Source organism: Atractosteus spatula, chromosome 16 (genome assembly GCF_055471065.1).
Source record: "Atractosteus spatula isolate fAtrSpa1 chromosome 16, fAtrSpa1.hap1, whole genome shotgun sequence".
NCBI classification, from domain to species: Eukaryota; Metazoa; Chordata; class Actinopteri; order Semionotiformes; family Lepisosteidae; genus Atractosteus; species Atractosteus spatula.
The window spans coordinates 13,647,485-13,659,629 of NC_142721.1; the positions used below are offsets into that span (position 1 = coordinate 13,647,485).

The window sequence follows — 12,145 nt, forward strand, 5'->3', positions numbered from 1 at the left end:
TACCAACTTCCGGGTAGACATGGCGGCCTCCCTGGTCCGGTTTGTCCGCGGAGGATTCAGTAGGAGCTTTAATTGTAAGTCTTTACACTTGAGATATTTAATAATTAGACTATATATATATTTATAAAATACTTGTGTCCGTGCTTTGCCTTAGTGTAGGTCTGATTCTTTTTTTCCGTGAGATGAAATGCAATTTGGTGTTTTTTATGCATGACCTTTCTCTGGTGTGATAATTACGAAGCGCTCTGTTGTTGAAAGATGACTTTTCAAAGCGTTGTGATGTGCAATTCTTGCGAATTAAGAGCCGAAGAGTCAGTTATATTCTGCTTTCACCAAATAATGCATAGTGCAAAAATAATCGCACGGAAATTACCTTATGATATATACTGTTTAATGGTTTATTGTAGTAAGCAGATGTGGTGATAGCAGTACAATGGACTCGTTTTTTCAGCACTAACAATGAAAACACTGTACACGTTGTCTAGGGTTTTTTATTATTGGATACTGCGTGACTTTTTTTTCTCGTTTTCACATTCTTTAGTTGCCACCCGGAGTGCAGCTGTGGTGCCGGCGAGGTCAGAGGGCACAGCTACCGAGACTAGGCGTGAGTGTTCGTTTACAGGACATCGATTTTGGAAAGCCTGGGTTATAATAAAGTGCTGTGCTGATAATGTCCGAAGACCTCTTTACGAGAGGAAAAAGACAAAAACAAATAATATTAAATGTTCCAGCGCAGAAAGCTACATGCCACTAAACAACATTCATGATGCATTGTGATTATTTTTACAGTGTGATTCAGGATGGAATATGTTTGAACAGGATCTGGATATTACTGACTCCATCCTTTTTTTAATGTTTAATGTCAAGCCTTTCCCAATCCCCTTTATCTTATAACTCTTTTATACCCTTTTGGCACTCAGCTACTGTCAGACCCAAGGATGAAGTCACTCACAAGCAGCTGTCAGCATTTGGTGAATATGTTGCAGAAATCCTTCCTAAGTATGTGCAGCAGGTGCAGGTATGTCATTTGTGTGGTTAAATTAGCCCATTCCTTCAACGGATTTGGTCTCTTCCAAATCTGCTGAGTTATTTTTGTGAGCAGATTGTTTTTGCTTCTTAATCTTTCTTATTCTTTGCATAAAAAAGTTCTTGGCATAAATTTTATTTTCAAGGCTTGGTTTTGAGTTTTTGTTTTTCGTAGGTTTGTATCAGTGGCATCTACCAGAATGTGCTGTTTCTTATGAAACTCATCATATTTGATTTAGCACAACCAGGGTTGTACTAACAGGATTGGGGCTCTCCAGGACTAGGGTTGGAGACCCCTGTATTAATAGGTTTGGGGTTCTCCGGGACAGGGTTGGAGACCCCTGGACTAATAGGATTGGAGCTCTCCAGGACTAGGATTGGAGAACCCTGCTTTAAATCTCCATGACCAACCCAAGTAGCGTTCCTTTTGCCAAGTGCCAGAGGAGATGAGCTGTCTTCAGTTGCCGTGGTACAGCCCATAACTGTGTCTCCTTGAGGCCGGTGAGCTGGCAGCATGTCCAGCTGCAAATGTTTATGACAGTAGGGAGTGTCGGCAGTGTGTGTGCGCGCGCACAGGTCTTCCTTCCTCTCGTGCAGCAACATGGGGGCTGCAGGAATCCGCTGGGTGGAGCCGGGTTTGGCGGTTCCCCAGCCGCGACAGGAAACGGCGAGCTGATCTGAAGAAGGGGGAAAAGCCTCCAGCCCGGTGGCTCGTGGTCACACTCCCACCTCACCTTTTTTATTTGGTTTTTGTCTGACTGCGTGGTGTCAGGTGACATGTTTCAACGAGCTGGAGGTGATGATCCACCCGGACGGCGTGATCCCTGTGCTGACGTTCCTGCGCGACCACACCAACGCCCAGTTCAAGAGCTTGGCCGACCTGACCGCGGTGGACATCCCCAGCCGCCAGAACCGCTTCGAGGTACCACATGCCCCGTGGGCCCGCTTTGTCCCCATGAGTCGCCAGCACCAGTGCAGCAGGGCAGGTTCAATTCCCACCCAGTACCCTGGGAATTGATAGCTGCCGCCATCTTGTCCATAGGCAGTGTTGCTTTAACCTGGTGAAGAGCTCTGAATCCTCACCTATATCTCAATGTTTGTAAGGCGACAGCCAGCATCTGCTCATCACCCTACTTCTGACTACACAAAGTCAATGGCTTATCCATATTTGACAATGGCATGCTGTAGATTACATTAACTGGCTGGAACCACATCACAAATGCCTTATGCTTCATTACAGAAGGCCCATTTGTTTAAGAAAAACATTCTGCAGCTATTTGAAGAGGTCAAATCCACTCCTTGAAGGCATTTTCTATGATGTAATGAGAGGCATTTGAAATTTAGCACAGGTCTTAATCTTTTTTTTGTGACGGGGCAGCTGATGTTTAGCAGCATAATGTGTTGTTTTTTTTAATTGTTTTCTTTCTCTTTTCATAAAACACCAGATAGTGTACAACCTCCTGTCCTTGCGCTATAACTCCCGGATTCGCGTGAAGACTTACACTGACGAGCTGACCACAGTGGACTCTGCAGTGCCAGTCCATCAGGCGGCCAACTGGTATGAGAGAGAGGTAAGAGACCAGGCGAGCTGGGCGCCTGGCGTCAGAGTCGGGGGTTTCATTTCAGCAGACTCCGTGTTTATTCATCTGTTGTCAGCTGTCGGAAAGCCACATATCCCTGGAAAAGGTTGGAAAGAACAGAAAGCCTCTCCTGTAAACTCAGGACAGAAGGTATGACTGCACCCTGGTGCCAGCCACCCACAGGGCGCATGCACACCGAGGCAGTGCCTAAATGCCAACTGATCAAGGCAGGAAAGATATAGAAAGGGGAAATGCATTTGGTTGTTAGCGTCCTTTCTTGGAAGAACACATAACACGCGGGTGGAAACCTGACCACCCAGTGAAAACCCACACAAACACTGGGGACCATGCAGACTCCACACAGAAGCACCCCGTTCCAGAATCGAACCCGGGACCCAAGAGCTGCAAGGCAGCAGAGCTAATAGGTCCAGTCACACGCATATGCACTGCATTTGTATGCCGTATATATTCTCACAACCCGTTATATAATCTGTAGGTCCCTACAAAATAACTTTATTGACATCATGTGTCAATGCATAGAACAGCAGGCGGAGGTTTAGTTTTGGTATTTGGATCTGATTTCTGATGGGAAAAACTTCTGAGTTTGAGCTCTTTTTTAAAAAAAGGCGTGTACCTCAGTTGTAATTAATCGAAATACTTTTTGTGGGGGGGGCGCTGCGTAGTCACGGCTGTGTCGGGCACAACGGCTGAACCCTTGCAGGCGTGAACACGATATGGAAACGGGCCCAACAGCGGGGTGGGTCGGCCGGTTTGATGTCATCATTTTAACCCGTTTCCTGTATTTATAGTGTCATATCTGCTGTGCCCTCAGATATGGGACATGTTTGGGGTTTTCTTTGCCAATCACCCAGATCTGAGGAGGATCCTCACAGACTACGGCTTCGAGGGCCATCCATTCCGGAAAGACTTTCCTCTCTCGGGATACGTGGAGGTAGGAAGTGTCAGCCGGTCACAGCCTGTCAGCCTGCTGTTGGGAAGACTGCTGTAGAACAGAAACTCGGACTTGTTACTTTTTCAGATGCTTGTGTGTTAAACAGCCCTCTCTCTCTCTGTGTTATCATGATTCACCAGCGCATAAGGGAAAGTGTGGGGCTCTGTCTGAGAAAAATTAGTACTTATCCTCTAGCTTGTGTTGTCTCGCATCTCTTAGTCGCCTCATTGTTTTAATTATCCGGTTCTTCCGATGAGTCAGTTCCTGTGACACCGGGTGTCTGAATTTCTTCAGTCACTGTTTGTCGAAGACCTGGAATGTTTGGGAAGGTGGCCGGGTGCTGGCATGAAGGAAGGCAGTCGCTCACCCCTCACCAGTGCTGGATTTCCCATCAGGCACTGCAGGCACAGGGCCTAGGGCCTACAACATTGTTAGGGCCTACGAAGGAGGGAAACACTAGTGACTAACGAACAACGAACTGAAACAACATGCTTGCAGTCAACTTTAGAAGCACCAAATCAATAATCCTACGCTCTCTAGCGGCTGTTCTAGAAACTAGAAGCATCGAAGGGATGGTCACTGGACTCGCTCCATCAATCACGGGGTTCAGCATTAGACTAGTTTAAAGTGCATCCTGTCCATCGACGGCATTCAGTTGGCGTTGACCCCTCTCTGTGCACATTTTGGAGTGAAGGGTCTAGGGCACACTACGAGCACCACAATCTGGCCCTGCCCCTCACTGTGCCCCCCCCCTCCCTCCGCCAGGTGCGTTACGATGACGAGGTGAAGCGGGTCGTCGCCGAGCCGGTGGAGCTGGCGCAGGAGTTCCGGAAGTTCGACCTGAACAGCCCGTGGGAGGCGTTCCCGGCCTACCGGGAGCCCAGGGGCAGCGCCCAGCTGGAGGCCGGGGCGAAGGCGCCAGAGAGCAAATAACCACCCGCGAGTCCGACACCGCGCGCGCGTGTGAGCCCCACTCGGGGGGGGGAGCGCCTCGCCTGTTCCTCCGCGCCCCCCCCCGTGCAATATTTATGTAAATAAAATCTGAAATAAGTACTCTGTTGTCTTGTGTTTTAATAATAATTGCTTACACTTCTATAGCGCTTTTCTGGACACTCCACTCAAAGTGCTTTACAGGTATTGGGGATCCCCTCCACCCCCACCAGTGTGCAGCCCCACCTGGATGATGCTCCAGTCCTCTCACACACACCAGCTCTCAGTGGGGAGGAGAGCAGAGTGATGAAGCCAGTTCACAGATGGGAATATTAGGAGGCCATGACTGGTCAGGGCCAATGGGAAATGTGGCCAGGATACTGGGGTAACATCCCTAGTCTTTTCAAGAAACACCCTGGGATTTTTAATGACCCCAGAGAGTCAGGACCTCAGTTTTACATCTCATCCGAAGGACGGCGCCTTTTTTACAGTATAGTGTCCCCGTCACTTTACTGGGGCATTAGGACCCTCACAGACCACAGGGTGAGCACCCCCTACTGGCCCCACTAACACCTCTTCCAGCAGCAGCCTTAGCTTTCCCAGGAGTCTCCCACCCAGGTACTGACCAGACTCACACCTGCTGAGCTCCAGTGGGGCTGCCAGCTGGGAGCTGCAGGTTGATCTGTTGGCCAAACTTTTGACATAACCTTTAAGGGACTTTTTTTTATATTCAACTCGCGTGTGCACGCGTTAAATCTGCCCTGCGGCTACTTTTATTTTTCCTGTGGAAGTGCGGCTCTTCCTTGGAATCGTTTCTCAAGTCGCCGCCTGTCCTGCCGGGTTCCCGGCGACAGGCTCTCCACCGCTCCAGGGCGCGGAGGAGGAGTCGCGCTCCAGATGCGGGCTGGACCGCAAACGCCTGAGCAAGACAAGCCTCCGGGAGCAGCACCGCATTCCTCATCTGTGGCCTCCGCTTGAACTGCGCGTCTGTTTACCTTATTCGCAGTCTCGGAGCTTGCAAATAGAACCAGTCAAGTGTTACGAATCGGTAGCTGTTTCTTGTAACTTTTTTTTCTTCTTCATTTTTATTTACTTGAACGCCGACACAACGGGGGAGGGAACACACACCGAAGCAATAACAGAACAGACCGCAGCCAAATCTGCAGAGATAACGGAATGTACGTTACAGTGTCACAGTCAAATAAACCAGCAGCAGTTTCTTAAAATATTTCTGTGACGCATTCATAGCCCTGGGTTGAAAAAAAAACAACCAAGTGCAATGCCTTGTGTTCTCTTTGTGCTAGTACTTCAAAAGTCAGAAATGTTTCAAAAACTGCACTGAAACTGCAAACTGATACATGAACGCTTTAACAGAACTGTCCAGGACAAAAGACTCCCAAGTTTTTTTTTTTTAAATATACTTTTATTTATTCCACATTTTGAAGCTGGAATGGACGTTTTCCCTTCCTATCCACGACCTTTCGAGGCTTTTCAAAACTTCAGCTTTGTGGTTTACCGTAGCCAAACCACAGAGAAGCTCTGAGGCTGCCCCATGACAATACAAATCGCATTACTCGTAACGGACTCTGAAATACCTGCCGTGTCCAGGATGCGGCGGCGCATATGCGAATTTCTTTGTTTTGTTCGGCACTTGTTTCGGAGTTTACGGACTTCAGATCGAAGTCAGTTCTAAACCGAATCGAACGGGTCAAGGAAAAGCTCCACTCGCCTGGGGTTTCTACTTTCTACGAGCGACCCGAAAGGCGTTTTCTGTTGTTATTACAGGAGGCGACGGAGAGCAGAGGGTGTCTTGGCGTTGGGGTGTTCTAGCGCAGCTCAAACGGTTTCAAGGGGCAGGAAGTGAGGCGAGGACTGGCGCAGCTGGATGAAGAAGAATTCAATCACGAGGAGGGAGAGGTTGTGTTGCTGTCAGGATGTCTGCGGTCGCGCAGCTCAGGCTCTGCCTCTTGGCCGGTGTGGCTCTCTGTGTCTTCGGGGGCTCTCGGAAGGACACAGGTGGGCTTGTTGTAGTAGCAGCAAACGTATCGATGTCGGCTGTGATGTCGGTGATAGGCGGGCAACCCGGCGCCACTCTCCGCAGAGCAGCGAGACGCATGCTATCTCCCGTTTTTTTTTTTTAATCGTTAAGATTTTTATAACCAAATGTAACCAGGGAAGGTGCTTTTGAGTTAGCCTAGTTTCTGTAAGTTCTGAAGTTTGCTCAAAATCGGGACCGAGACTGTTTTGGTTAAGTGTGCATCACCATTATAAATATTAATTGGGTTAACACCAGGGGGAATTTTGTCCTGTTAATACCCCGTGTCGCACGTCAGTTGTTTTTTTTTTAAAGCAGTTGTTGAAGCGATAAAATAATGACGGTTGCTGTTAATAGTACCTTTTCTGCAGTAGCATTAAGAAGTGCGTGGCAACACCCTTTTCATTGTGAATTTGTAGTACTCCTACCCGGGAGACGCCTCTATGTCCCACGGTATAATAACGGGTAATAGGTCTAAGACATGATCTCCTCTACAACTTAACGTTTGGATAAGGTAAGGTATGACTTTTATATCCCGAAAAAGTTTGTTCTAACCTCCTTTTGGTGGTGACTGTTGTGTGGGGAATACTTTTTCCTTGGGGAATGACAGTTTAAAAGCATGTATCCGTTAGTAGTAGCATTACAGTCATATTAATACAGAGTCACGGGTATATTGTAGTTGCTCGTTTTATACCAAAAAAATAAAACCAGGACTCGATATGAAGCGAACACCTGATTCCGTTCCATCCCTGAGTCCGACCGAATCGCCGTTGGTGCACTTGTTTTCAGGGTGCGTCGTTTTCTTGAGTTCTGGGAGCTCTTTTGCGTGTGTTCTGAGATGATATCTCCGGCAAAGGCGTCGCATCCCCAAAATGGCCTTATTTTAGATGAATAGGTTTAGATTAGGACACCCGTATATGCTTTTGAACGCTATAACTGAATTTATTCGCGAGGGCATGCAGTCGCCACCTACTCTGAAGTCGGTGTGTTACGTGGCACATTCATCAGGATACCTTTTAAGAAAAATGCTCGGAAGCCAAAGGCAGGAATTCATGGTGTCCGTTCTGAGCCAAATATAACTTCTGTATAACTTTTTTTGCTTTTTTTTTTTGGGTGGGAGGGGTCAGGGAGCATCCGAATACGGATCGCGACTTGTGTTGCAGATAAATGGGAAGACTTCAGACAGCGAAAAAGAGCCGAGAGCGAAAATGCCTCGCTTGAGCCGAGCTATGAAAAGTCTGGCAGAGAAATGTGACGGACTGGCATGATAGCGGTGCCGCGGGAGAGCAGGGTTTCTGGTGCGGGACTACAATTTCGGAATAACAAAATCCAAATATTGAAACCTCTAAGAATCCGTTCGAGTATTATGTGGTCAGCAAAGAAAGGTCGCTAGCAACCAAATGCATTTCCTCTTTCTATGCCTTTCCCGTTAGAAAATAAAGCTTTTTTTTTTTTACAGATTTCTACATTCCTGCTCTACAGGGTCTTGCTACTGTAACATCCCTTAATTTCATTAAAAACGTTAGCGACGCAAACCTTATGTATGAGGTAATGTATATATTTTTTTCACTTCCATATTTACAGTATGCTGATGGTATATGACTATTACTGCTGCTACTACGTTGGCTGGCGCTTTAATCCCTGAGCGTTTTACTGGAGTGATCCCAGAGAAGCGCCTCTCTCTCACGGGTACAACAGCAGGACCCTCGCTTGGGATTTAAACCCCACAACATGAGTTCACGAGTCCAAGCTTCAGAACCTTTCTGACCCTCGCCCCTTGCTGATTGGCGTCCCTGATTGTACAAAACGTGATGGTGCGCGCTGATATTAATTATAAACTGGCCTGACTCCCTCGCTGAGCCGAAAAGAATGTGCCAGTTCCGTTCGTGTCCCATCTGTTTCACAGATCATAGAAAAAGCAAGGCACTTTGTAGACCACGGCTGTTTCTCCTGAATAAAATGTGAGGTGGTCCCATGAAGAAGCCGCACTCTGCCTCTGAAACCGCGCATATTAATATTCTTGTGATCTGATGTGTTAACGCGATTTGAAGTCGGAGCGCGTTCTGACATGGTTGCACTCCAAAGCGGCTCACAAATCTGTCTCTTCAGACAGCGGCGTGAAAGCAGCTCACTCGCCGTGTCCGGAGCTACTCCAATTAAAAGCAGATGCGCCTTAAAGAGAGAACAACCAGAGCGCGAATTATCAATTGGACAGATTGTGTTTATATATATATATGTTACTTTATTTCCTATTTCCAGAAGTTAGTTCAACGAGCTAGATAACCACCGAAATGGTAAAAAAAAAGATAACAAAGCACCATGTACTCATGGCAACCGGGCTATCAGCTATACACAAGGCTATGTCCACTAGAATATAAGCATTGGGAATTATCACAGTCGTCTAAAAACGCCCTTTTAGGGCTCGGTGCAATTTTGATTGTCCTGCTTTCCATCCTAGAAGTCTTTAGGCCATTCGTTTGGGAGTTAGTACCTTGGACTGCATGGGCTGATTAGCTATGATACAGTCTCCCACGAAATTCTGGGTGAAGAAGCATCTCCTGTTCCCAGTTTTAAAATGCACATCCGAGTGGTTTCCACTTGAGTGCTCTGGATTATGTTTCCCTGTCTTTGAGGATTTTTAATACCATTGCCTGCATTAACACATGCAAGAAACAGGTTGCATTGACTGGAAGAGTGTGTATGCTGATTGTTTGTGTTTTGCATGTTTCACATTGTGACATCACACTGTAGCACATTTAACATCACCTGTATCGCATTGTTACCTCACAATGCAGCAGATTTGAAATCATCAGGATCACATTGTGACGTCACAATGTTGAATCTCTGTCTGTGACAAATTAAAAGTCAAAGTGCAGATGTGTGAGCAGAATGCAAAAAAAATCACATTCTTTTCTCTGCCATGGAGTCTTGTTGTTGTATTTTGTTTTTCACTAAAATAAATTAAGTTGGATGGGATGCATTTGACATTCCTAACTGCTGACTTGTACCTTTCCCTTAGAGCAAAAACACAATATGGCATACTAGTGCCGTAATTACCGTGCAAACAAAATTGAATTGGTTTTCATTAAAACGTCAGCCTCTGTTGTTGTTTTTTGCATCAGTCTCAAGAAATTGATATGATCAAATAGATATGTAAGCGTACAGCTGAGTTTTGTTTTGTTTAATACAAAAAGTTACCTCATCCTCTCTCCTCCCTGATTAAGGGTTTCAGTGCTAGCTCTTACATAGCAGGATGTGTGTCAGCAGCTTCCACCAGATGGCTTAAGGAGTCAGCTCACAGTCATGAACTCTCTGAATTGTGTGGCGGCACCGGGAGAGATGCTGGGCGGTCTCCAGCACCTCTTCTCTCTGACGGACGTGTGTCAAGGTGATGAGATGTAATTCTGAACCAGGAAGAAACACAGGAGAGATGCAGGGAAGGATATGAGCACAAATGAGTTTGAATAGTGGAGCACTAATTCACACTGAATCAACCTCTATCAGCAGGGGGGTGACTTCTGTGTATACAATCTGGCAGGATTGGTGTTTACATACGGTCAGAGCCGCAATGAAACTTTTTTTTCATGAGGGAGTGCCATCTCCTCCTAAGGAGCTTTTTCCGGGATGTGTATCATACCTATATTTTCCCAGTCTGCATTAAAGTAGTCTAGTGCTGCCAAGCCTTTACTGAACACTAGAGATTCAAGGCAGTAACATTCTGGCAGTCCTCCAGCGATAACAGCAGCCCCAGGATAAGACAGTACTGCCAGGAATGTCATGGTGAGGACAGTGCCCTGGTACTCTACCACTGGCTGGAACGCTCCCCACTTCCCCAGAGCCACCCGAGACAGCGGGATTCACACAGGACAGGGGCACATGCACTCTCAGGTTGAAAACCACCTCCCAAACAGTATCAAACCATCACCCGGTGCTTGGAGAAGTCTTCGGTCCCAGAGGTCTCTAGTCTCGCTCTCGCTCCAAGCCTCACTCTGCTGTCTTCCTCGACCAGGGGCCCAGGGCCAAGCCTACTGCCAGCCCCCCTGGACAGCAGTGAGGGGGCAAATCCTGCGCCTGCTCGCTTCTCGAATTCCCCACTCAAGCCCACGCGAGGCAAAACCTCTTTAGCTCTCCTAACCCACGCCATGCCACCCTCGAAACCATTAACCCCCCCCTCCCTCCCTTGCGTGCTCAAACCTGCAATGTGAAGAGATGTTGTGCTTTTTAATGCTTTTAATTCTGCACTGTGCCTTAAAGCACCTCAGAAGGCCATGCTGCAGCGCATTACGGTGCCGGAGTTACCTGGCTGCCATGCCTCAGCCTGTTTTTTGATGTTGCAGTTCCTGCTGGGAGGACTAGTGATAGACGATGATGACAACATCTACATGTTGGACGAGGAGATGGCCTCCATGCGCAAGGGGAAGGTCTTCATCACCCTGCTCAATGACTATGTCCCCAAAACCGTCATTACCATGGAGCGCATGCTGGCCGCACTGCCGTACCAGGAGAAGCCTCTGGAGCTGTTCCGGTTCGAGACGCTGGTGCTGGGCACCGTGTACTCGGCCTACCAGGTGCGGCGCCAGCAGCTGGAGCACCCGCAGAAGGCCTGGAGCGGGCTCTTTGTCCGGCTGGTGAACGCCACGCTCGTAGACCTGCGGAGACGCGCTCGCCGCTCGGGCTGAGACAGGGCAGGCTCGGCGCTCCTCTCCTGCCACTGCGCCTGTCCTGGGCCTGTCCCGCTTGGTAGCTCAGAGCCACGCACCTGGATCTGGTGGCAAGAGCTTTCTTGTTCTGCTATGTGCCAAAAAAACGTGCCAGTCTCTCGTTCAGCTTTTTCTAAGCCCATTTTGTTCCCTGACTCTCAGCACAGAATGTTTTGTTTTTAAAATAGGAAATTAAAAACATATTTGACACTAATAACACAGTAGAAATTTAACTCTGTTATAAATTCTAGCTAGTTAGGGCTCGGACTTAATCAACAGCGCTATCTGCAGTAGCAGATCACAAACGTGGTACTTCTTGGTTTGCCAGAAAATTCTTGCTTCTGCTCAGTGGAAACCTGCCATCAGCATTGGGCTTGAATTTCAGCATCTCTGGGTGATTCCCAGTAATTCGAGGCATACGTTTAAAACTTCAGCTGTGCAAGTTCTTTGCTCTGCACTGTTTCAGCTGCAATGCAATTCCTCTTTTGCATAAGCAGAAGTGCAAATTTGTTTTGCTACCACTTGGATGTTAAACTATATGTGTATGAAAATACTATGTATGTAATGACTGACCATTAAATTTTGATAAAGGAATGTACACCGAGTTCACATAGTTGTCTACATATTTTACATTTTGATGAGCTCTAGTGTACTCTTTATTACAGACATTGTGTACAATTATTGTGTTTAATTATTAAGTTGTATTTGTATATCACTGTGCACTGAAATTATTGGTTTCCTTAAAAAACAAAGCTGTCATGGGAAGGTTTTAATATGTTTTCAAGGCCAGATAAAGGCTTAGAACATTTAAGCATGAACCAACAAGGCATTTTTTGGAAAATATCTCTTGGGAGGGAAAAATATCCCACGTTTTTTTTGGAGAACCAATCCAAACTTCATATAAACAGTAAATGGATTGCAA

The 12,145-nt window shown here is 47.0% G+C and overlaps 2 protein-coding genes across 3 annotated transcripts; both read left to right on the forward strand.

Moving 5' to 3' along the window:
- ndufs3 (NADH:ubiquinone oxidoreductase core subunit S3) lies at positions 1 to 4,611 on the forward strand. The gene is made up of 7 exons (XM_088934677.1): positions 1 to 74; positions 542 to 604; positions 921 to 1,018; positions 1,799 to 1,948; positions 2,472 to 2,597; positions 3,439 to 3,558; positions 4,324 to 4,611. The coding sequence occupies exons 1-7, from the start codon at positions 20 to 22 to the stop codon at positions 4,489 to 4,491; spliced, it is 780 nt and encodes a 259-aa protein (XP_088790803.1). The 5' UTR covers positions 1 to 19; the 3' UTR covers positions 4,492 to 4,611.
- Positions 4,612 to 5,912: 1,301 nt separating this feature from the next.
- Positions 5,913 to 11,828, forward strand: LOC148819615 (protein FAM180A). 2 transcript variants are annotated; one of them, XM_088935077.1, is made up of 3 exons: positions 5,913 to 6,504; positions 7,983 to 8,071; positions 10,861 to 11,828. In XM_088935077.1, exons 1-3 carry the CDS (start codon positions 6,423 to 6,425, stop codon positions 11,200 to 11,202), a joined length of 513 nt encoding a protein of 170 aa, XP_088791203.1. In that variant the 5' UTR covers positions 5,913 to 6,422; the 3' UTR covers positions 11,203 to 11,828. The 2 variants fall into 2 exon arrangements, with proteins under 2 accessions (XP_088791203.1, XP_088791204.1); XM_088935078.1 differs by lacking the exon at positions 5,913 to 6,504 and adding an exon at positions 7,782 to 7,821.
- Positions 11,829 to 12,145: the final 317 nt, after the last annotated feature.

Coding starts and splice junctions, on each gene's coding strand:
- ndufs3 (XM_088934677.1), top strand. CDS start 20: ATGGCGGCCTCCCTGGTCCGGTTTGTCCGCGGAGGATTCAGTAGGAGC. Junction 605..920: donor CACAGCTACCGAGACTAGGC/GTGAGTGTTCGT, acceptor TTTGGCACTCAG/CTACTGTCAGACCCAAGGAT. Junction 1,019..1,798: donor AGTATGTGCAGCAGGTGCAG/GTATGTCATTTG, acceptor GCGTGGTGTCAG/GTGACATGTTTCAACGAGCT.
- LOC148819615 (XM_088935077.1), top strand. CDS start 6,423: ATGTCTGCGGTCGCGCAGCTCAGGCTCTGCCTCTTGGCCGGTGTGGCT. Junction 6,505..7,982: donor GGGCTCTCGGAAGGACACAG/GTGGGCTTGTTG, acceptor TTTTTTTTACAG/ATTTCTACATTCCTGCTCTA. Junction 8,072..10,860: donor ACGCAAACCTTATGTATGAG/GTAATGTATATA, acceptor TTGATGTTGCAG/TTCCTGCTGGGAGGACTAGT.